The 25,690-nt window shown below is 45.2% G+C and overlaps 1 protein-coding gene across 1 annotated transcript in view; it reads left to right on the top strand.

The window, feature by feature from the left end:
• Positions 1-25,459, top strand: part of ALPK2 (alpha kinase 2) — a 77,600-nt gene extending 52,141 nt beyond the window's left edge. Inside the window, exons 6-13 of the mRNA XM_048504754.1 lie at positions 126-273; positions 2,102-2,229; positions 2,328-2,363; positions 5,286-5,560; positions 5,690-5,778; positions 9,504-9,721; positions 13,316-13,364; positions 23,181-25,459. Of these exons, the coding sequence (XP_048360711.1) occupies positions 126-273; positions 2,102-2,229; positions 2,328-2,363; positions 5,286-5,560; positions 5,690-5,778; positions 9,504-9,721; positions 13,316-13,364; positions 23,181-23,400 (1,163 nt within the window). The 3' untranslated portion in view covers positions 23,401-25,459. The remainder of the gene's footprint in view (positions 1-125; positions 274-2,101; positions 2,230-2,327; positions 2,364-5,285; positions 5,561-5,689; positions 5,779-9,503; positions 9,722-13,315; positions 13,365-23,180) is intronic.
• Positions 25,460-25,690: the final 231 nt, after the last annotated feature.

The raw sequence follows: 25,690 nt of genomic DNA, 5'->3' as shown, positions 1-25,690 counted from the left end.
AACTCCTTTAAAAATGTTCGCTTCAAATTTAAAAATGTTATCTTCAAACGGATCTTGAGGGGGCTACTTTGTATTTTACTTTGCTTACTAAATTGTAGTGTGTGTGTGTTTTTTTAAATTTGAAGCCCCCAAACTGCTGAAGAATATCCAAGCAGAATTGTTCCCTGATTGCTCTGGAAATATCAAATTATGCTGCCAGTTTATGGAAATTCATGAAGATGCAGTTATTACGTGGACTAAAGACTCTCAACTACTTGCTCGAGTGCAGAGAAGGTAAGGAGAATACAGACAAGAGGATTATTTTATTTATTCATTTGCCCGTTGGTTCCATTTGTCATCCAACATTTCCTTTATGCCGGAAGGGGGAAAAAAGAAAGTGGAGATTAAAAGAGAGACAATATGCTTTGTGATACTTTTAAAAAGGGAGGATAATGCCATATAGTCTGTGATCATTTTTAAAATGGAGGAGAAGAAGAAGAGTTTGGATTTATATCCCACCTTTCTTTCCTGTAAGGAGACTCAAGGTGGCGTACAAGCTCCTTTCCTTTCCCCTCCCCACAACAGACACCTTGTGAGGTAGGTGGGGCTGAACTGTGACTAGTCCGGTGTCACCCAGCAGGAATGTAGGAGTGTGGAAACACATCTGGTTCACCAGATAAGCCTCCGCCACTCAGGTGGCGGAGTGGGGAATCAAATCTCCAGATTAGAATCCACCTGCTCTTAGCCACTACACCACGCTGGCTCACAGATTTTACATACTCTGTGATCAAAAGTCTGTGAATGATGTGAACAAAGTCTTAAGAAGGCAAATAATCCCAAACGTAGTGAAAAGGGAACGTATTCTTAGAAGATTGGTGCCATCAATTTCCTTTAGGTTTACAGAGCTCTTAATAATTCAGGTTCTGATCCTCAGAAAAGCCTTTGTCCAGTTCTTGCCTATATACCATGTTTCTTATATAGGGTCTTATATTATATAGGGTCTTATATAGGGTCTTATAGGGTTTTATATTAATTTTTGCTCCAAAAGATGGGTTAGGGCTTATTTTCAGGAGATGTCCTATTTTTTCCCCATGATTTTGCACCCCTCACGTGACCAGATCAGCTGTGCTGGGGAATCTGTAACTAGGGCTTATTTTTGGAGTAGGGCTTATATTTCAAGCATCCTCCAAAAATCCCGAAAAATCACGCTAGGGCAGTGATGGCGAACCTATGGCACGGGTGCCAGAGGTGGCACTTGGAGCCCTCTCTGTGGGCACGCACACACAGAGTTCATCTTGTGGGGGGCAGAGACTCACTCCACTAACGCTTGCAAATTTGGGGCCGTTTTCAATTCAGCTGTTGGAGGTTTTAGGGTAGCTCACTCAGTTTGTGTTCTGATGTAAACAAAATAACTTACAACTGAGAGATCGTTAAGTGGAACCCTCCAACAACAAACATATCAAAAATGGACATGTGGCAGATGAAATAATATGTTTTGAGGCATGAGTTCTCTGCAGATGCTTATTCCATTCACATGAACTGGTAGCCTGCCAGTCAATCATATTGGGAGCATACAGGTGCACTCCGATATATGCAGAGCCAGCGTGGTGTAGTGGTTAAGAGCAGGTAAATTCTAATCTGGAGAACCAGGTTTGATTCCCCATTCCTCCATCTGAGTGGCAGAGGCTTATCTGGCGAACCAGATGTGCTTCCGCACTCCTACATTCCTGACCTTGGGCTAGTCACAGTTCTTTGGAACTCTCTCAGCCCCACCTACCTCACAAGGTGTCTGTTGTGGGAGAGGAAGGAAAGGAGTTTGTAAGCTTTTTTTACAGGAGAGATAGGTGGGATAAAAATCCAAACTGTTCTTCTTCTCCTCAAATGAATTGGGAACTTTGTGTATTTTCTCTGTGTGTACAGTTTCCAGTCATGTGATCCAGAAACCTGGAAAAATCAGGATTCAGATTCATGTGAACAGAACCTGAAGAAGCATGGAAAATTCACGGTATTCCTGATTCGGAATAAAGCAATGAGCTAGCAGGCTCATGATTCATGTCAGCAGAATGGTCATGTCTTTAGGGGACTATGTTCAAGCCTTTTCAAATACAAACTTCTCTTCTAGTGCAGGAGATGAGTTTCCTGTATCCTTGGCAATAGTTCAAGCTGGTAAGAAAGATCAAGGAATATACTGCTGCTGCTTGAAAAATGCGTACGGAAAGGCCACTGCGGATTTCAACCTGACCTCGGAAGGTAATGGCTCACATCTTGTCTTTTCACGGCAAAAGAGTTACGGCTGCTGCCTTGTGGTTGGCTGAATCATTACCATCTTGCTTTCCATCTCTTTGCAGTCCTGGAGCATCTTTCAAGTTTTCAAGATGTCGAAGGTAAGTCTGTTCTGCGTTTCCCATGGCAAATTGTGCAAAATCGAAATCGCTCCTCTGTGTTGCTTTTATTTATTTAGAAAAGTTCAGTGCTGCCTCTCCAGAGACTGGTTTGGTGCAGCTTACTACTAAAACTATTACAACAATGCAACAAAACCAGGAGTAGTCATTAAAAGCAAGTCATTAAAAGCAAGTCATTAAAAGCAAGTCATTACAATAAAAATTGGAGGGGTGGGAGGTGGGGAAGCCTCTCTAACAGTCCTCTCTAACTTAGGCCCTTTCTGCACGGGCCATATACGGCGCCCTGGGGACGGCAAAAACGCCGTCCCCAGGGAGCCGTTCGCACAGGGGGTGCTGCTAAAACGCAGCAGCGCCAACCTAGCTCCCCTCCACCACTCCCAGGGCAGCGTCATGGCACCGCTGGGAACACGCTGTTTTCCCCGTCCCCCCCACTCACCTCGTCGCCTTTGTCACTCTACTGGACTGCTGAGACCCTCCCTCGCTGTCCTCCAACCCCTGGAGGTCGGAGGGCAGCGTGGGCGGGTCTTAGGGAATCCAACAGAGCGTAGTGGCGACGAGCAATGAGAGGCACGGGGAAGAGGCAGCTCCATGCGCGAGCCACACTCTCCTGCACCGGCCTCTGCGAGGCGGCTGCCGCTTGCACGCTCCCGTCGCGAATGCAGTTATCCCTCCCCTTGCTTAGAATTCCTGCCGGTGCAGGGGCGCCCTTTCCGCAGTGCGGAAAGGGCCTTAGAAAGAGATTGTGAAACAGCTTTTTAAAAGATGGAACCCCTTTGGTTAAAAGCCTGGGTAGCAAGAAATGTTTTGGACTGGAGGATCAGGTAGGCCCTGGGCAGTGTTCAGGGAGATAATATTTCACAGGTAAGGCACCACCTTTTAAATATTCTCTCCGCGAAGGTAGCCTGAAAAATTAGACTTTGGTCATAGGTGGAGCTGGTACATTCAAACATATGCAGAGTGTTTACCTGTCACTACTGAGTAACCTAATTCATCTGCATTCCTCGAGGGGCCGGCTTTTGTTTGCTTCATTGCACTCAGTGCCCTGGTTTTCCATAGGAAAGGATCATGACCCTGGGCTGCTTGAACTCCGACAGGACAACGTTCCTCTTGTGTTTACAGGGGGTTCCTGTAAAGGTAAAAGGTAAAGGTAGCCCCCTGTGTAAATACTGGGTCATTAGTGACCCATGAGGTGACGTCACATCATGATGTTTACTAGGTATTCTATGGCCCTTTCCACACAGTAAATGTGTAGTGGGTTGCAGTTGGGATAAAGTAGCCCATTTTCCTGCTTTTGCATTCACATGCATCCGTGCAGGCAGCGATTTGGAGCCCACAGAAACAAGGTGGGTTGCTGTCATGCCTTCACACAGAGATGGATCCATTTTTAAAATTTACTTCCCACACATGCACAAATGAACCCTCACAGCCATATTGACGTCTCACAAAACGACCATCTGCACCTGCGTAGCTACGTAGATGTAAGCCGTGAATTTTTTTTTTTTAAAGGAAAACAGAGGCGAATAAAGCGCCTTCTGCCCACGCGGCTGCAACCCCGGGATTTTTTGAAAAGATTCGCAAATAGCGCGATTCTTTAAAAAACCCAGTTTGGGGAAAATAACACGGGGCGGAATCGTCTTAGGGGCGGAGTCTGCTCAGAGTCCCTCCCCCAAAATGTTTTTTTAACTGTTCTACACCCATGTTGACTGGCCTGTGTGGAGTGGGCCTATGTGTTTACTGGGTAGTTCGCTATGGCCTTCTCGAGTTGTTCACGCTTTTATTTCTAGCAAGCTGGGTACTCAGATGAAAAGAAACACAACCAAACCTGCTTTGAGGCATGAATTCCCAGTGCTTGAATATGTGGTTTTTGCCAAGGCTTTTGTCATAACATGATCCAACAAGGAAGACAGGGAATTCAGAGGCCAGGTGCACGTTCCCCACGCCTGTTAGCCTGCGTTTCATAATAACCCAAGCATGTAATTAACCACGGATAATGTTTTGCCAGAAGCTATTGGCAGACATATTGTGCTAGTCCTCTCCAGTTCACCCAGTTGACCGGGTGTCTGATTTGTTTTGACTCATGAAGAAGCAGGATTATTCGCTCCATTCCCGTTAGAACAGGTGCACGGCTTTTCTTTTATTCATCAAGAATAAAATCATGCAATGCGTGATGGGTGTTTGGAATATGCTGCCACAGGAGGTGGTGATGGCCACTAACTTGGATAGCTTTAAAAGGGGCTTGGACAGATTTATGGAGGAGAAGTCGATCTATGGCTCCCAATCTTGCTCCTCCCTGATCTGAGATTGCAAATGCCATAGCAGACCAGGTGCTTGGGAGCAGCAGCAGCAGAAGGCCATTGCTTTCACATCCTGCATGTGAGCTCCCAAAGCCATCTGGTGGGCCACTGCGAGTAGCAGAGTGCTGGACTAGATGGACTCTGGTCTGATCTAGTGTGCCTCTTGATGTGCCTTTGCTAGTCTGACTTGATGCGTGGACAAAATGGTGAGGAAGAGGTGCTCTTTAGTCTACCCGAAAAAGTGATGCTGAAATAGTATACGACTCTGGTAACGATGAAGAAAATGCACTTGTCAAAGTCAGACCAATCTTTGACATGTAACAGCCCCAAAGCAGATAAAAAAGATTTTCACTTGCCCTGTGGATATAACAAATCAATCAATCAATCAATCAATCAATCAATCAATCAATCAATCAATCAATCAATCAATCTATCTATCTATCTATCTATCTATCTATCTATCTATCTATCTATCTATCTATCTATCTATCTATCTATCTATCTATCTATCTATCTTTCTATCTTTCTATCTTTCTTTCTTTCTTTCTTTCTTTCTTTCTTTCTTTCTTTCTTTCTTTCTTTCTTTCTTTCTTTCTTTCTTTCTTTGTAGGCTTGGAAGAAATTGAATTCTTGCAGCTGATGTTCAGAGAAGATTTCATCTGCGACAGTTACTTCAGTAACAGTCTGCATGGCAGAATCACAACGGAAGAGCTACATTTTGGGGAAGGAGTGCACCGGAAGGCTTTCCGAAGCAAAGTCATGCAGGGCTTAGTGCCGGTGTTCAGCCCCGGTCACCTTTGCGTTCTGAAAGTGCACAACGCCATTGCCTATGGGACCAAGAACAACGACGAACTTGTTAAAAAGAATTACAAATTGGCGTTGCAGGTAAATGCAGGTTGTATCACTTGCTAAACAGGGCCCGGGGGATGCGGGCTGTCGTTTGAACACCGATACTGCCCGCTGTGTTGATAGTTTTTCATTTCTTACCATTCCTCTGGGCTCTCTTTTATACAGGAATGCTACATTCAGAACACAGCAAGAGAATATGCCAAGATTTATGCTGCTGAAGCCACACAATTAGAAAGTTTCGGAGAGGTGCCTGAGTGAGTGGATGTTTTAATTTTGTGTCACAGCAACTATACGGGTGATGCGGTTGTGACATTTGAAACTTTCTGCAACTATAGTGTGGGGCAACAGGGGATATTTTTAATTGACATTTTTTTCCCCTCAGCCTTCCTCCTAGGACAGTGGTGGCGAACCTATGGCACGGGTGTCAGAGGTGGCACTCAGAGCCCTCTCTGTGGGCACGTGCAAACAGCGTTCGTCATGTGGGGGGAAATCGCCCTCCCCCCCACATCTAGTCTGGCCTGGGCCACTAGGCACGATTATTAGCATTAAACCTAAGACCTTGCTTTGGGAAAGCAGAGTAGGTAACCCTGTTAAGCGCTGTTAAATCCCACTGATTTTCACGCAAAGAACTAAAGCGCAATCTTTTATCTGAGAGTAAGCTCGGTTGCTGGCAATGGGGCTTGCTGCTGAGTAAACCCTCCTAGGGTCGTGATTCACCCGTTCAAAGAGTTGCACGGTTGCTTCAAAGCAAAGCCATTGACTACCACCAAGCTTACTCCAGAGTAATGTGTGCCTCAGAGCCAAACGTTTTTTCTAAACTAAAACCTCAGTATTCAGGTTAAATTGCCGTGTTGGCACTTTGCAATAAATAAGTGGGCTTTGGGTTGCAATTTGGGCACTCGGTCTCAAAAAGGTTCACCATCACTGTCCTAGGAGCTCCAAATGGAGCGCCATAGTGGCCAATCCATAGTGGCCAATTCACTAGGCGCGCCATAGTGGCCATTCCACTCCTGAGGATGGGAGCTCCAAATGGAGCTCCCATCCTCAGCTCAACCACTATGTAACCACTATGAATAACCTACTCAATTCGAATAGCCTATGGAGTGGATTGGCCACTATGGCCATCAGGAAAATTCTCAGTGAGCTGATGGCCGAGGGGCCACTCCATACCCACAAACTCATGCAGTAGGGATACCCAGTGTCTGGGGGTAACTAGGGATGCCAATGGTGGGTTGTAAAATCCCTAGAGATTTAGGAGTGGCACCTGGAAAGATTGGCATTTTGGGGAGGGGTGAGACCTCAGTGAGGTACCACCCTCCAAAGCAGCTGTTTCCTCCAGAGAAACTGATCTCTAAAGTTGTAATTCTGGGAGATTTCTAGGCCCAACCTGAGGTAGGTAACCTTAAGGGTGGCCCTAGGCAAGGTGAGAATCTCCTAATCACATCTGCTGAAGCCCGACACAGGTCAAGACTTGTTCACATCTGCCACACATGCAAGATGACACTCATATTTACTTCAAGACTGACCTTGTCCAGGGCAGCCTAACACAAAACGAGGAATTTCTTGCCTCGTGTATGGCAGTCCTGGGTAAGGTGAGAAAAGATAATCTCACATGCAGCCTCTTTATCCCTAGGAGAGTCAATTGCAACTGCCATTACCAATGAGCCCACCCTTTAATATGTGTGTATATACACATAGAAGAAGAAGAAGAAGAGTTTGGATTTATATCCCCCCTTTCTCTCCTGCAGGAGACTCAAAGGGGCTTACAATCTCCTTGCCCTTCCCCCCTCACAACAAGCACCCTGTGAGGTAGGTGGGGCTGAGAGAGCTCTGAGAAGCTGTGACTAGCCCAAGGTCCATAGATAGATAGCTAGACAGACAGACAGACAGACAGACAGACAGACAGACAGACAGACAGACAGACAGACAGACAGACAGACAGACAGACAGACAGACAGACAGACAGACAGACAGACAGACAGACAGACAGACAGACAGACAGACAGACAGACAGATAGTTTTACCATTCAGCACATGAAGGGTGAATATTGAAGGGGATTGTATTTTTTTTTAATTTCCAGGATGTGTTCTTCTGTAATACATAATCAAAACAAATTGAAACCCCTCCAAAATTAGCACTTTGTGTGACAAAATTACACTTTTAAAAAGATGTAAACAACATGTCAGAACAGTTCTCTGGACAAGAATAGTGTCTGGAGCTGGTAAGGGAATAGCCTGAGGGATTTGTTTATAAGTCACTGTAGCTGTGCTCCATCCTGACTTAAGAAGAAGTTTCCAGAAGAATCTTTGTGGTGCCACACAACTGACCACCGCTGGGGGATGTTGTTAAAAATGTTCTTAGAAACTGGTTGGATGTAATGCATTGGAGAAAAAGATTCTGATCAAGCCTTTTAACTTTTAATGCACTTAGCCTAATAGAAAATGTCACATCTATGAATTTATTGGAATGCACAGTATATCCCATGTCAGTGACTTCAAAATATATGGGCAAGATTAAAATGTATTGCTGAGGAAGTGGAGTTTTTTCACTACAAAATGGGTGATGGGACAAGCTCGTCCCATGTTTGTATTCTTTGCACTGTTGTGGACTTTATAATTTCCTTAGTCATTTTGGGTCATTTTGTTATCTGTTCCAGTATTTCTGCATTGTTGTATTAAATTTTGCGCACTTGGTTTTATATGTAGCCTGGGTGTAGTTTTTTTGTTTATGATTGATTGACTGCACGCCATACCTGTTTTCATTATATGTATATTGTTTTGTGAATGTAATGCGTTGCCAACTCCAGACTGGGGAATTCCTGGAGATTTTCAGGATGGACTCTGGGAAGATGGAGTTTGGTGAAGAGAAGGACTCTACTAGGTTATATAGCCATGTAGATCCCACCCTCCAAAGCATCTGTTTGTTCAATGTATTGTCGAAGGCTTTCACGGCCGGAATCACTGGGGTGCTGTGTGGTTTCCGGGCTGTATGGCCGTGTTCTAGCAGCATTCTCTCCTGACGTTTCGCCTGCATCTGTGGCTGGCATCTTCAGAGGACCTTCAGGATCTGTGGCTGGCATCTTCAGAGGATCTTCAGGATCTGTGGCTGGCATCTTCAGAGGATCTTCAGGATCTGTGGCTGGCATCTTCAGAGGATCTTCAGGATCTGTGGCTGGCATCTTCAGAGGATCTGAAGATCCTCTGAGGATGCCAGCCACAGATGCAGGCGAAACGTCAGGAGAGAATGCTGCTAGAACACCGCCATACAGCCCGGAAACCACACAGCACCCATCTGTTTGTTTCCAGTATCACTGATCTTTGGCTCTTTTTGCACAAATCTCTTAAAACTGTTGCAAAATATTTTCGATTCCCCCCTTTTGTTCTCACTCACTCCCCTGAAATGATTCCTGACTGCCATTTTCTGTTTTTCCCTGTTTTTTCCCAGTGCGTGGACAAATTGGTACTTCTGTGTTTAACAGCCTCGTACTGCAAATTCCCTGAGTTTTCTGTAGTTGATGCGGGGAACCCCCCCCAAAATCTAAAAAAATGCTCTGGAATGCTCCAAAAACAGGGAAAGGGGCTTCTGCGGGCAAGGAGTGAGCTCACAAAACGGAGGTTAAAGGGACGACACAGGCAAACGAAGCCCTTTTACAAAACGTTTCAGCCAAAAGAATCGCTGGAAAACAGGATGCATTTAAAATGTTTTGAGGCTCCAAATAAAACATTTGGGGGGAAAAACAATGCAGAACTCCTTGGAGGAAATGTTTTTATTTCCTACCCCAAAACGCTTTTAAAATGTCTGTGCAGAAAGGGCCTCCATCTTCTAAAGATCAACCAGACGGCGGTGGACAACCCTAGTTCCACTATCACACCCTCTCGGTTCCTCTCCCTCATCACAAATCTTTTCCCCGGAGTCTATTAAATGCTTCTTCAGATTGTTAAGGCTTTAGGATGTTCTTTTGTTGGTTTTTGATTGCAGAATCATTCCCATTTTCCTGATCCATCGGCCCAACAGTAACATCCCATACGCCACCGTGGAAGAGGAGCTAATTGGAGACTTTGTGAAATACTCTGTCAAGGATGGGAAAGAAATCAGTTTCATGAGGAGAGATTCAGAAGCCGGGCAAAAGTGTTGTACCTTCCAGCACTGGGTGTACGAAAGAACTGGAGGCGGTTTGCTTATCACTGATATGCAAGGTGCGTCCCGGCTTGTTTTGTGGCAGTGACGTACACAAAAGTGTTGTGGTGCAGTGCCTGTGTGAGACACAAATCCTGAATATCTCTGGATTGGCAGCAGCAAGAGACCTGTTGCTGCATGAAAGCAGCCCAAATGGATAATAGTGATAATCAGATCAAGAGAACGTGGAATGCATTGTTTCGTGTGGAACTGGCACCCTTAGCAGCAGGTCCTTCATATGCTTACTTGTGATTCATTCCCATTGAACTCATTGGGATTTCCCTCTAATTAAGTATGCAGGAGTGGGCTGCTGGTTAGACACAGGGATCTATTAAGCTCTTATCAAGCTCCGCCTCCAAATCTCCAGGTACTAACCTGGACCTGATGACCCTAATGCAGAAGGTCCCCAGTTCAATGCCCAGTATCGCTAATTAAAAATATCAGGTAGGGAGTTAGTGCAAAGACCATAACTGAGGTCCTAGAGAATAGTCGCCAGTCAGACTACACAGTACTGGCCTTAATAGGGTCTGATTCGGTAAAAGGCACTGTGTATTCATCTATGACCTCAGAATATGATCTGAATGATAACCTGAAACCTACAAACTAAGGGGAAATGCCATACCGTGTTTCCCCGAATATAAGACAGTGTCTTATATTAATTTTTGCTCCCAAAGATGTGCTATGTCTTATTTTCAGGGGATGTCTTATTTTTCTGTGTTCTGTTCGTCGGGCATGCTTCCAAACAAAAACTTTGCTATGTCTTACTTTCGGGGGATGCCTTATATTTTGCACTTCAGCAAAACCTCTACTATGTCTTATTTTCCGGGGATGTCTTATATTCGGGGAAACAGGGTAGGTGGGGTCGAGAATCCAACCCAAAGGGAATGTGCGCTCAATGCGGAGGAAACTGCACGTGCATAAAGGCCCAAAAAACAATCCCATGGCCCATTAGGGTTGTCAGCTCTGGACTGGGACATTCCTAGATATTTGTGGGGGGGGGGAGGGGACCTGGGGAAGGTGGGGTCTGGGAAGGGGAGGCCTCTCAGTAGAGTATAATACCATAGAATCCACCTTCCAAAGCAGTCATCTTCTCCAGGGGAACTGACCACTGTTGCCTGCAGATCAGTTGTAATCCCAGGAGATCTCCACCCATCACGTGTAGGTTGGGAACCCTACTGCCCATCCAAATCTATCCCAAGCCTCCCGAAAAGCAGCCCTAATGCAACGACAAAAGCAATTTAACCTGAGGAGATCTGAGGAGCAGCAGTGGCGTAGGAGGTTAACAGCTCGTGTGTCTAATCTGGAGGAACCGGGTTTGATTCCCCGCTCTGCCGCCTGAGCTGTGGAGTCTTATCTGGGGAATTCAGATTAGCCTGTGCACTCCCACACATGCCAGCTGGGTGACCTTGGGCTAGTCACAGCTTCTCGGAGCTCTCTCAGCCCCACCTACCTCACAGGGTGTTTGCTGTGAGGGGGGAAGGGCAAGGAGATTGTCAGGGGGGACATTAATCCAAATCCTCCTCCTCCTCCTCCTCCTCCTCCTCCTCTTCTTCCTCCTCTTCCTCCTCCTCCTCCTCCTCCTCCTCCTCCTCCTCCTCCTCTTCTTCTTCTTCTTCTTCTTCTTCTTCTTCTTCTTCTTCTTCTTCTTCTTCTTCTTCTTCTTCTTCTTCTTCTTCTTCTTCTTCTTCTTCTTCTTCTTCTTCTTCTTCTTCTTCTTCTTCTTCTTCTTCTTCTTCTTCTTCTTCTTCTTCTTCTTCTTCGGCCAGCAAGCAAACCTGACCCAGAAACGTTTACGAGGGAATCATCTGACCTACTCTGGGCTGTTGGCATAAGCAGATTTCTGTTTGCATAAGGAGATTTACTCAGCAGGTTTTCTTTGCTCTTCCTTTGGCCAGGACTCTGTGGAGGCGTCCGATCTAAAGCCTCAGACCTCTTAGTTCCACACCAGCTTTAGAATTTGAGCCTTGTCTTACAAGAATAGAAAACGTGCAGAAGGATTTCTGGGTTTTTCTTTTCCTCCCACCCCTCAAGGCTATTGCTGTATTCATTTGAAATGTGTTACCTACTGACAGGGGAAAGGAATGTATTATTTTTACCCGCTGTGGCAAATGTCTGCTTCTACAGGGGCCTATAATATTCAATAACTGAAACAGCAAGGATCTTCTTGATTAGGCCATTGCCAGCAACCAGTTTGAAGAGAGGAGAAAACAGCTCTAGACAGGCCTTCAATACATATGAAATGTTAATTTCAGCTTGTCTGCTACTCCTTGTAAGAAATTCTAGCTTGTATTTTTGACAGCTCTGTAAAACAATGTCTAGTCATGCATTTTTCCTGATCTGGATGGCCTAGGCTAGCCCCATCTAATCAGATCTTGCAAACAGTGGTGTAGTGGTTAAGAGCAGGTGTACTCTAATCTGGAGGAAACGGGTTTGATTCCCCGCTCTGCCGTCTGAGCTGTGGAGGCTTATCTGGGGAATTCAGATTAGCCTGTACACTCCAACACACGCTAGCTGGGTGACCTTGGGCTAGTCCAGGGGTAGGGAACCTGCGGCTCTCCAGATGTTCAGGAACTACAATTCCCATCAGCCCCTACCAGCATGGCCAATTGGCCATGCTGACAGGAAAGCTTGATGGGAATTGTGGTTCCTGGTATCTGAAGTGCTCAGACCCTAACCTGGGCTAATCAATCTATTCTTCTGAGCTCTCTCAGCCCCACCTACCTCACAGGGTGTTTGTTGTAAGGGGGAAAGGGAAAGGAGTTTGTATGCCCCTTTGAGTCTCCTGCAGGAGAGAAAGGGGGGACATAAATCCAAACTCTTCTTCATCAGATACAAGTTGCAATGAATCCCCCATTGTTTCCAATAGGAGATAATAGGAGATGGGGCTACACCTTTGAGGGTCCATAACTTTGGATCCCCTGAACCAAACTTTACCAAACCTGGGTGGTATCATCAGGAGAGTCTCCTAAAGATACACTGAAATTTTGGTGCCACTAGCCTCAAAGCTGCGCCCCATGCAGGCCAAAAACTGGAAAAACATTAAAAAAATACAAAAAACACAAATGAACATTGGGGGGAAGGCGCACTCGCAAAACTCAGATTTTGCACTGGGCTCCATTTGCCCTAGCTACGCCTCTGGTATCATGTCCTTGATTTATCTACTCCAAGTTCACTTCTGTACTAAAGTGTTAATCTAAGAGTGAGGAATGCTCCTCTGCGTGGGCTGGATCCCATCAAAAAGATCCACTTGCATAAGAAGCGGAAAATGTCCCCCTCTTACGACAGCCCTCTGACTCCTCCTTCCGGTTGCTCCTAAGGTCTCCTGTCCCCAAGAGCAGAATTTAAGGGGCAATTGGGGCTGATTTGGGAGGAGTGGAATGGTACTTCAGTACATGGAATTTAGATGAGATGAGAACCAACTCTCCATGTCTTTCGTAACAGAGCAGAACAAGCAATCCTCAATATCTGTGACAACAGCAACCAAAAAAGAGGTGGGTGGGTGGGTTGGGTCATGTCAGTAGCAGCAGAGCTGATGAAAACTGTCTCGATATATATAAAGCTTTTCTATACCTAAACACACACGTGTAATGTTGGCTTGCGCTTTTGTTTTGCAGGTGTAGGAATGAAACTAACCGACGTTGGCATAGCAACCTTGGCCAAAGGGTGAGTGAAAAACACATTTCTCAGCCAACCTTTTTGGGGGTTTGTACTGTGCATCAATGTCATGACCGTGCCAACTTGAAAGTGCCTCTTTCCTACCACAACTCACAAAAGCAAAAAAAAAAAAACCCAATGTCAGCAGGGACTTTCCAGGTATGTAAAATGTTCACAGAAGCTTTTTACAATGGCTCGTTTGTTCTCTACAGTGGACAGGGAGCAATAGGCTTTTGTAGATGCTACATTTTGTATGTCAGCATCCTGTCCCACCCTGACCACCGGTGGGGAATTGGTTGTAGGGAAAGGCTGCCAGATCCAGGTTGGGAAACTCTTGAAGATTTGGGTGGTATAGCCTTGGGAAGACAGGGAGCTCAGTGAAGTACAACGTCATAGGGTCCACCCTCCAAAACAACCATTTCCTCCAGGGGAAGTGATCTCTGTAGTCTCTACAGTGGCGCAGTGCCTGAGAGCAGGTGCACTCTGATCTGGAGGAACCGGGTTTGATTCCCAGCTCTGCCACTTGAGCTGTGGAGGCTTGTCTGGGGAATTCAGATTAGCCTGTCCACTCCCACACATGCCAGCTGGGTGACCTTGGGCTAGTCACAGCTTCTCAGAGCTCTCTCAGCCCCACCTACCTCACAGGGTGTTTGTTGTGAGGGGGGAAGGGCAAGGAGATTGTAAGCCCCTTTGAGTCTCCTGCAGGAGAGAAAGGGGGGGATATAAATCCAAACTCCTCCTCCTCCTCCTCCTCCTCCTCCTCCTCCTCTTCTTCTTCTTCTTCTTCTTCTTCTTCTTCTTCTTCTTCTTCTTCTTCTTCTTCTTCTTCTTCTTCTTCTTCTTCTTCTTCTTCTTCTTCTTCTTCTTCTTCGCTACAATTCCAAGGGATTCCCAGGTCCCACCTGGAGGCTGGGATTCCTATCTCTCAACCACCTTGAATGGGAACGAATTGGCACTCTTCCCAAGAAAAGGTGGGTGGGAAAGGCATGGTGTGAGGATTTTTATCGAGGCTTAGCTGACTTACTTACCCTTTGAAGCTGTGGGTGGTTAGTATGTCCTCTGCAGGGGATATCATTGCTGACTCTTAACTTTGGTGGAGAGATCGATTGTGCGATGCTAAGAACACTTTTGTGAGAGTAAACCCATGGATAATAATAAGATTCTGAGTAGCTGTGCTTAGGATCTGCCCTCCATATCGCTCTTTCTGTGGATCTGCCCTCCATATCGCTCTTTCTTGCTCACTCTCAAATTCTCTTCTTCAGAGCCAACCTGTTTACAGTTGGCACAAAAGTCTGTGCAGATGTTGGCTCTCCTGGTTAGGTCACGAAAGGGAAGAGATGAGGAATTTGACAACACTTGCAAAGGGAGGGGAAGAGACAGAGGCCCCTTCCACACATGCAGAATAATGCACTTTCAATGCACTTTGCAGCTGGATTTTACTGTGCGGAAAAGCAAAATCCACTTGCAAACAATTGTGAAAGTGGATTGAAAGTGCATTATTCTGTAAGTGCGAAAGGGGCCAGAGAAATGAATGCATGAAGTCATCAGGCGTTCTCAGCCTTGTAACTACAGAGAAGTAAACACTGACATACAATATGCAGAGTTTTGGCATCTTAAAAAAGAAATAAATCCAGTAATGTCCAGTGAGTCGACATCATTGGGGCTGTTCCCTTAGCCCTTGGCTGCCTCCTGTTCTTGTCTGATAGTCAGCTGTAAAGCAGAGCTGGAATTTCCCTGAGTTCTAAGACAACAGAAGATTAAGAGATGATCTGTCAAGGCGGTACAAAAAGAAAATATGCAGACATAATTTTAAAAAATGTTTAAACATGCTCATTGGTCTATGACGACAAAGGTTTAGCGATCTCATTTCTCAGCAAAATAAACTTTATCCATTGCCTGTTCTTAAAACAGCTTTTCTGTACTGCTGAAAGATTTCAGCCAGGATCGTATGTCCAGTCCCGTGGTACAAGGAAGCCTGTTTAGATTCAACAACTGTCCTGCAAGCTGTCCAAAAGGGGATATGATGCAGAGGATGAAATTCTTCTAGGGCTTTCCAAGAGACAGAAGGAACTTCTAAAAGGATCCAAAATGGTTAGAAACATTGGCTCATTCCGCACATGCAGAATAATGCACTTTCAAACTGCTTTCAGTGCTCTTTGAAGCTGTGCGGAACAGCAAAATCCACTTGCAAACAGTTGTGAAAGTGGTTTGAAAATACATTATTTTGTGTGTGCGGAAGGGGCCATTGTTTTAAGACAAGAAAGCTAGGTAATTGAAGAATGTACTGTTACTACAGCTGGAAGGAAATTTAAACAGCAGAGCCTGTTCAGATGGGCCCCTTTTTGTCTGTAAAACCACGTCACAAACTTGTGAGAATTCTGAAGCCAACTGCAAATGAGAGCCGACTGCAATGGTGGTTCAGAGCAGCTCGACAAGCCAATGTGCTGTCGTCGTCAGGCCCTGCCTACTCCCTCCCTTTCTTTTGGCCTTTAGATCAGGTGCCTGTTTGAAACAAACTTCTGTTTTAAACAACTTTTGTTGTTTTAATCTATATTTGTTGTTCGTAACTGCTGCGTAAGTTTTAATGGGTTTAAGTTTTATGTTGTTTTATGTTGTTTTGATTTGCTGTCCTGTAGAACAGCCATACTGTGAGCCGCCTCGAGCCCTTCGGGGATGAGGCGGCCTATAAGTTTAATAAATAAATATGTATGAATAATAAATAAGCTACATCAACTAACCTGAATCAGACCCGGTCCTTAGTTCTGAAAAGTGAAGATTCCATATTGGACGCCATTTTCTTTAAATCTGTATTCAAGGGGTGTGTTGCTTCTCCCAGTGCTGGAACTGATGCTGGTCTGGGAAGGAGTCAGGATGTTCAACCAACCCAGGTGATGTCCCACCTGACAAACCTTACCTGCACAGCACAGGATCATCTGACAAAAGGGAACCAGCAATTATACCCCTCGTGGTATTATATGAACCTGCCCTAACAGACAAGTTGGAAACCCTAGAGAAAGCTTTGTAAGGTTAACATTAACCAATGAACATCCTTCAGGGTTGAGTATTTGTAATCCATGCAATATTAAATTTCCTCGTAGCCTGGCATGGAAACATTTAGGACTGTGACTGGTGAATTTTAATAGCTTGCCTCGAACACTTAATATAATGGAGTGAACAGAAAGGATACTGAAATGCCTCACTGTGAGTCATTACTCGTAGACTTACAAAAAGGCACTAAGGCAGAGCAAGATGAATAATACATGACCAGTAATCCCTCCCCTGATATTATTAGTTTTTAATGAAGGTATTAATACATGTTGCAGAAGATTGCTCTGATTAGCATTCTGCATAGTATTACCAGCAGCGGCTGAAACCCATTAACTGTTTTTCTTAAGCAAAAGTTCAGGCTTCCACTGTGATAGAACCAAACTAGAAAATCATGCTGTGATGGTTCATGATTCCTATGATGTTTCTGTGGTTTCTTTTTGCCTACAATTGTTAACATAAAGCAGGATCCTAGAGAAGTCCCAAAGAATAAATTATCCGGAGCAAAGGGATGATTCAACTTGCGCTTTTAAATGCAGGGATTGAAGGAGGACAGATCACAAGGTCACCAGCTCTGTGTAGGGCAGGGGTCTGATTGGCCATGCTGGCAGGGGCTGATGGGAATTGTAGTCCATGAACATCTGGAGAGCCGCAGACCCCTGGTGTAGGGAAATACCTGGAGATTTGGGCAGTGGAACCTGAGGAGCGCAAGATTTGGGGGACAAGAGGGATTTCAGTGAGTTATAATCAGTGGTAGGATTCAAATCATTTAACAACCAGCTCCGAAAGGACTCAGTGGTGGTATTACAACCATTCTCTGAACTAGACCAAAAATTAGCTACCGGCTCTACCGAATAGGTGCGAATCGGCCGAATCCCACCACTGGGTATAATGCCATTGAGTTCACCTTCCAAAGTGGGCCTTTTCTCCATATGGACTGATCTCTGTTGCCTGTAGCTCAGTTGTAATCCCATTTGTAATCCCAGAAGATCTCCAACTTCACAAGAGGGTTGGGTTGCCAGATCCGGGGAGATTTGGGAGTGAAACCTGGAGAGGACAAGCATCACTGAAAGATGAAAGGGGCAGCCTATAATGTTATTATATTACTTGCCGTCATTTGGTTTTAGCATAAGGTGACCAGATTGTCACCTTTGTAAACTGGGACGGGCGGGTGGGCGGGTGGCAGTGCTCCTGCGGCCACGTGCATGGGAGGCTGCCGCCCTGCCTTCTGGGGCTCCCCCGGTTTCCCGCCCTGTGACAGGGCGGGAAACCGGGGAGCGCCCCAGAAGGCAGTGCGCTCCTGCGGCCGCATGCGCGGGAGGCTGCCGCACTGCCTTGCGCCCCAGAAGGCAGTGCGGCAGCCTTCCAAAAATCGGGACAGTTCAAAAAACCCGCGGGACGTGGGACAAATTGTTTTAAGGCGGGACTGTCCCGCCAAAAGCGGGACATCTGGTCACCACATTTTAGCACAATTATTTGTTTTATGGTAGAGTTATTATATTTTTATATATAACGTTTTATATGTTGGTAAGCCGCCTGGAGCCCAACTATGGTCGAAAGTGGATGGGGTATAAATACAAGGAAATAAATAAAATAAAAGGATCTCAGTGGGATACACTGCCAATCAGTCAAGCCTCCACAGCATCCATTTTCTTCAAGGAAAACGATTTCTATAGCCTGGAGGTGAACTGGGAGATTCCCAGGAGGTTGGCATTCCTAGAAGGGGAAATTCCTAGATTGGGGAAATTCCTAGATGGGGAAATAATTGGTTTTAGTTTGATGCAACTGAGTAGACAGAATGAGGGAAAGACAAATGAGGAGGAATCCCCTTGTGAGAAAAGAGAAGGCCTGAGATAAGTGACAAAAACAACAAAATGGGATTCAAAATACATCGATTTCTTCCTCAGTTGTTTTGAGCATTGCTATAGTTTCTTTATTATTTAAGATTCAGCAAGATTCAAATTCAGTAGCACATTCAAGACTAACGCTATTACCACGGTATAAGCAGAGTCAAACCTCTCTTTGTTAGCTATGTATCTGGGACTTTTCTATTTATAATTCACTTTAAGCTCTTGAGGTAGAACATGAGGGCAATTCTAATATCAATTTGATGAAAATATTAAATGGCTGCTGTATATTTTCATTCAGTAGAGGGCACACTTTATCCTTTAAAAAAATATTCAGTACTCTGGAGAAAGTCTGGAAATTAACCTTCGTTAACAAAATATTTAGTCAACTTCACTCGGATAGATCTAAACAACAATAAAACACAGCCATCGGACTGCTCCGCAAGAGCTAAACCAAAGCAGGCCGTGTGTGAAAAGAACCAGATCAGCCAAATAATATTTCCATCGTGAAAAACAGGAAGAAAGGGCGCACGTTTACTTTCAAGGCTGTTAAGACGGTGTTTGTGATTCAATCAATACGTGGGCCTGCTAGTTGCAGATAAGGTTTTCAGAGGATCACGGCTTTCTGCCTGTGAGGCCATCTTCTCAAATTACGCTGGTGAGATTTTTCTGAAAACCAGGAAAGGGACCTGTCCTCCCACTTAACAAGGCCCGCTTTTTACACAACATTCACAGCATGAGAGAACCGAAGCCTGGCTGTTTCCTGCACTGCGGAGATAATATCAAAAGCTTATGGCAGCCAAGTTGCATTTTCTCCTTGTTTCAGGATCACCTCTCCATTGAACTGGGTCCAGAACCCTGGAGAAAATGCAGCATGGCTGTCCCCATGTGCCAGATGCTTCTGATATTACCTCCATGGTGCAGGTAACCTCTGCCTAGGAAATTCCTAGATTTGGGGCTTAAATACCCCGAGCAGTGATGTAGATAGGGTAAGGTGACCAGATGGTCACCTTTGTAATCTGAGACGGGGAGGCATGAGCTCTTGGCCGCGGCCTTGCCGCCAGCAGTGCACGGGCGTCTGGGGCTTCGCCGTTTGCGCAGCCCTGTGACAGAGCGGCAACGCGGCAAGCCCCAGAGAAGGCCATGCGGCATCCTGCAGCGACGGTACGCCACGGGAGGCTGCCTTGAGCCCCCAAGGCAGTGCAGCAGCCTCCCCACAATCCCGAGGAACAATTTGTAAGAACCAGCGGAATGGCCAGGACTCTAAAGTGTAATCCCAAAGTGACAGATCCCGCCAAAAGCGGAAGACGGCCTGGTCCCAGCTGGCCCCTAAGATAGGGGACATGGGGGCACTGGATCCCCAGGCGCCACTTCATGGGGGAACATTTTTGCTGTGCCCCCCCCCACAGCCGCACCCAGGTTCGGAGCCCGCTGTGGAGTTCACTGCAGGGGCTTAGTTGAATGCCAGCAAGTGGGGCTCCCCCACCCCCAATCTCCACGTGGAGATCAAGGCCCCAGTTGATCCCAGCCTCAGCCAGGCTTGGATCCAGCCTTAGACTTCAGACTGAGCGGGGAGGCTGTCCATTTCTAGATTTATGCTGTTGGCTCCAACCCCCAAACTCCACATAGAGATGAAGGCAGAGCGGCCCTTTGGAAAACATTTGGATTTGTGCCATTTTCAGTTCCAAAGTGGAAGTACATGTTTCTGTCAAGATCTGGCATCTAGAGGGTGGCCTTTTCATTGCTTGATATTATCGACATTCCCAAAGAAGTGCCTGCAACCTTTCCAATTGGTCTGCTTGACAGAAGGAGAATGGAAGAAATGCAGACTCATACTGCTTCATGACTTGAAATAAAGTTTAAGAGGCTGACTGAAGGAATTAGGTCCCTGGCTTATCTACTAGGGCAGTGGTGGCGAACCTATGGCACGGGTGCCAGAGGTGGCACTCAGAGCCCTCTCTGTGGGCACTCACAAACAGAGTGCCCCCCCCCCACACTTCTAGGCTGGCCTAGGCCGCTGGGCTCAATTATTAGCATTAAACCTAAGATCTAGTTTTGGGGAAGCAGTGTAGGTAACCCTGTAAAGCGCTGTTAAACCCCACTGATTTTCACGAAGAACTAAAGTGCGATCCTTTACTTGGGAGTAAGCTCGGTTGTTGGCAATGGGGCTTGCTTCTGAGTAAACCCTCCTAGGGTCGTGATTCACCCATTGGAAGAGTTGCACAGTTGCTTCAAAGCCAAGCCACTGACTACCACCAAGCTTGCTCCTGAATAATACACACCTCGGAGCCAACCGTTTTTTCTAAACTAAAACCTCAGTATTCGGGTTAAATTGCCGTGTGGGTGCTTTGCGATAAATAAGTGGGTTTTGGGTTGCAATTTGGGCACTCGGTCTCGAAAAGGTTCGCCATCACTGTACTAGGGAGTATTTCATTCTGTGTACAGAATTCAGTATTACAGGACAATCCTTTTGTAGAGCAATAAGCTTATTTCAGAAAAAGCTGCCAGTGTTTTTAACAACACAAAGCACGGCTGGCTAAATCAAGAAGAGAATTCTGCTCAGCTGTGAACACCATACAAAGCCAGTAATTTTTTTTGGGGGGGGGGGGAGGGGGACTTCAGTCATGAAGCATAGATCTCTTCATATTGCTTCATTTGATTATCTAGAAGGATGAGTAATGTAACTGGCAAAACAATGATAGACAAATAAGAGAGAGAATTGAGAGGGTAATTTGTGATCAGATCTTTGGAGTTGTGTATGCCCTGCATAAAACTGCCATGTAGACACTCCTCCCCTCCACAGCATCCTTGAATTTACCCCAATGATCTGGATTTGGGGAGATTTTTTTTTTTTAAATCCAGACACTAGACATGCCTGGATTGGTCACAATTGCATGTAGATTTCCCACAGTAACGTGCTTATCTGTTTCTCCCGTTTTGCCATCAAGTCACAGTTGACTTATGGTGACCCCATAAGCTTTTCAAGGCAAGAGAACTTCAGAGGTAGCTTGCCATTGCCGACCTCTGTGTCACGTCCCTGGTGTTCCATGGAGGTCTCCCATCCTAGCCAGGGTCAAGAACGAAGGGGTGTGACTGGCCCAACGTCATCCTGCAAGTTTCCATGGCAGAGTGGGGAATCAAACCAGTCTTTCCCAGATCCTAGTCCAACACCTTAACCACTACACTATGCTGGCTGTCACCTGTTTAGCCTACCCAGACACATATCAACTCAAAATGCTGGGAAAATGACTCTCCTGCTTGCTCTGTATCAAGGTCCTGATCCAAATCAGAACTTCGCTTCTGTTTACAACAGAGAAAAAGATGCTGGATGATTTTCTAGCATGTCCTCTGGACTGGCCTTTAGTTGTTTCATGCATTTATTGTCATCTTAACTTTTTCATCCCATCTAGCACTCTTTTAAAAGCACAGCATCTTTTTTATTTCCTTTTGCTATCAATGCAATCCTAAGAAGAGTTACAATTAGGCTTGGTCAATACCCTAGAAATTCGGTAAAATTTGGATTCAGATTTATTTGGGCATAAAATTATCTGTATGCCTGAATAACACAAATAACATATTCAGATATAACCGAATATTCGGGTATACCTGAAAAATTCGGTTTTGTCTGATTTTTTGGTGTTTTTCGTGTTTTGGCCTGCAGGGGGTGCATTTTTAAACCTAGCGGCACCAATTTTTTAAACCTAGCGGCACCAAATTATTTAAAGCTGCCTTTCCACCCAGCTTAGGGTCCCCAAGATGATAAACAACAAAACATTAAACAAGAGTTAAAATGCATAAAGAATTCAGAATAATCATTTCAACCATTTATTGTGGTCATAGACTGGCTGAATAAAACATACATAAACAGAATAGTTATAAAACCATATATGCAACCTGACATTAAGAGGTATAAAATGAATAAATATGTATTAATAAACAGAGGTGTGTCTAGGGAAAATGTAGCCCGGTGCAAAATCTGAGTTATCCATGCCCCCCTCCCCCATATGGGTGGCTGCCCACCCCCACAACAACCAAACTTTTTTGCACCAGGTCTTGAAGTCAGTGTATGGACCCAGGGGGAAGGAAAAAGTGTGTAGGGGGGCAATTTTCCACCCCACATGACTAAATAGCTGCAGCCCGGGGACATTTTACCCCACATATCCCCCTGAGCAGTACACCCCTGAATCAGCAGTACACCTTGGTAGATTCTGACAGCTGCACAGAATCTGACACCTCTGAGGTTCTAAATTCAAAGTCTGCTAGAAGGAAGGAGGTATACCAGTTCTCCAGTCTTCCCAGGATTTTGGGGAGGGTAAAAAACGTAACGGTGAAGACTGTGTTTACATTGGTGAAGACTATGTGAACACTATGTTTACATAGGTAACATAAGCATGTATGTAAGAATTAAAGGCAATGAAAACAAATCATAAATACATAAACCCATAAATAGGATGAGTCAGTGAGATTCAGTGTGGGAGATACCAGGCTATACAAGTCTTCACCCCTGTGGTGGAAGATCATGATAAAAAGGAATGGGTGAATCCCTCTGGGGAATGAATTGCATAATTTTGGTGCCACAACCAATAAGACTTTTTCTCAGGTTGCTATTCATTGAATCTCAGAAGGCAGGGGTACCTGGAGCAAGGCCTCTGAAGATGACTGTAGTGGTCAGGTAGGATCATATAAGAGTAGGTGGTTCCCACATGTAAGCTGTGTGTTCTTTCTTACACGTGCAAAGCTCAAATGTGATTGTCACTGTGGTAAGCATGGAAAAGGGGCTTCAGCCTTCCTCCCATTCTGTTTTCCCAAGCCAAAATAGTCCCGCAAATTCCACTGGGGAAATGTGTAAATGTTTCAGATGCATCTGTACATCAAAAATGCATTTTTTGTCTTGGCAACCTAACAGCTGTTTCTATCCTTTGTCCCGCTGCAGGTACAAGGGTTTCAAAGGCAACTGCTCCATCTCATTTATCGATCAATTTAAGGCTCTCCACCAGTGCAATAAATACTGCGAGATGCTGGGACTGAAACCCCTTCAAACCAGCTGTCAGAAACCAAGGAAGCCAGCCGTCCCCAAACCCAAGGCACAACAGCCAAGCTCAAGCATTGTAAAGAAAACTGGAGTCAGTGCACAGGCTGCCAAGAAAACATAGGAGATTTCTTACCTTACAAAGGGGGGGGGGGGAATCCAGTCATCCTCACCTTTCCAGTACGCCCTGTGCTCTTCTAGTATTGAGCACTGCAGTAATCCTCCGAGCATTCAACGTTAGATGAGTAGCCATAACTCTCACAAAGGAAGTTGCAGAATGGATAGTTTAGTGGTCCCAAACAGACTGCCCAAAGTAGGATACCGGGGCAGGAATCGGCATCCCATTGCCAAGTGTGGTTAACAGAATCACGTGTGCGGGATGTGTAAGTGGATCAGGGTGTGTATGTGTATTTACACACTATCTCTTGCAGATAATGCAGAAGTGTGGTCTTTGGGGGATTTGTAGTAAGTAGGTTTTACCCACTCTGGCCTGGGTAGCTCCAGGCAAGCCTGATCTCTGCAGATCTCAGAAGCTAAGCAGGGTTGACTTTGGTTATTATTTGGATAGGTGACCGCAAAGGAATGCCAGGTTGTGACAGAGAGGCAGGCAGTTAAAAGCCACCCTCTGAACATCTCTTGCCTTGACAACCCTATGGGGTCCTCCGTAGGTCAGCTGTGACTTGATGTTATATAGGTAAACAAAAAGGTTTTTGTCCACAAAATTCAGCTGCTGAACATCCCTGTAGCTGTGAGATGAAAAGTACACATTGCACATGGTAGATTGCCCAGAGGGTTACGTGTGAACCCGCTACGCCTGCATCTTGACTCAAGAGGAAAAGATTACTACTTCTCCTTCGAGACGTTTACGAATGTTTGCTCCTTTAGCTGCCGTACAAGATAACAGATGGGACAGTGAACAAGGAAAGTGACATTGAAATTGCTGTGGACCGTAGACCAGCATTTAATGGAGTTTGCACTGCTATTCAATATGGACAATTATTGTCGAAGATGTGTTAGAGCATAGAACACTATAGATAAGCTGGGGGGGGGGCTGCCTGTTTTGCACGTGACCCTCTGTCCCCTCGTTGTCCCAGCCTTAGAAGCCCCCCCCCACACACACACACACCCTTGTGGAAAAACAAGGCTTGCCTTCAACCCAAACTCATGCCTCTTGTCAGATAATACGTGACCTGCAACTCGTGTGTAAGAAAGAAATCTTGGCACAGGGATTGGTGGCCCCCTTGGTGGTGGCCTCAAGAGAAAGGAATGCAAATTGATGGAGCAAGTGCCGCATTGATGTTATCGTTGCAGGAAGGGATGGGGATACCTCTTGGGGATAGATGTTTCTTGTGTGGATCTGTGCAGGCATATGTGGCTGTTAGAAATTCGACACCACTTTTTAAAAAGAACCCACTGATTGACGAGAACCATTGTTTTCTTTGTACTTCCATCCTCGTTAGACATTTCCTACATTTCCTCTGACAGTTTCCAGGTTAATAGCACTGTAATGGTTTTCTATCTTAATCATTTGCACTGTATTAATAATCCTCATTATATGCTCACTCCTTGTAGGTTTTCTTTTTCCTTTTGTATTTTTACTGAAAGCAAAGATGTAGCTGGGTGGACATTCTGGTATTTTTCATGGAGCTGTGCAAAGGAGCAGCAACTATCTCTGATTTTTCCCATAACAAGTATCAATTCAACATTGTCAGTTGCGTTTGTATTTATAGCAGTTATTTCCTCGCCAAGCCCTGGATTCTGTTAAGGAAAATTTTCAACCTCTTTAAAAATGTCAAGTACATCATGCTGTTGGATTTGAGCCACATGAAACTAGAGAGGACAATAGTTTTTAAGGGGGTTAAAAGGGTTGCGCTGTGATGTTGCCTACCGTGGCCATACTGTACTTATTTATTGTGTCCCATGGTCATCATAACAAAAACTTGCAGAAAATGTTTACCAGAGACAACAGTGGTTTGGGATTGCACGTCATGGTTATTGAATACCCGTTCATGAAGCCTTGGACTGTCTAAGTAACTATACCCATTTATTACAATGAAACAGGAGATCATGGCTAAAGAATCCGCACAAACTAAATAAAACATTGTGAGGCAGGAAATGAAACGTTTCCTCCATGGAGTTCTGCATGGTTTTTTAGCCCAAAATGTTTTATTTCCTGCCTGAAAACATTTTATTTGCATTCTGTTCCCAAGCGATTCTTTTTTGAAAACAGTTCTGGAAGCGATGCTTTTGTGGAAGCGTTTTCACATGCTGTGCGGATCTCTTTAAAATGTTTCTGTGGCCGCTGTGCAGTCCCTGAACTTTCTTGTCAGCAGTGACATAGGTATAGATTTTTAATGGGGTGGGTTCAGTGACTGAGCTGACTTTCCGGCTGTTCCGTTCCCTGCACTGTTTCA

Source organism: Sphaerodactylus townsendi, linkage group LG07 (genome assembly GCF_021028975.2).
Source record: "Sphaerodactylus townsendi isolate TG3544 linkage group LG07, MPM_Stown_v2.3, whole genome shotgun sequence".
Lineage (NCBI taxonomy): Eukaryota > Metazoa > Chordata > Lepidosauria > Squamata > Sphaerodactylidae > Sphaerodactylus > Sphaerodactylus townsendi.
This window is presented reverse-complemented; position numbering and strand designations above follow the sequence as displayed.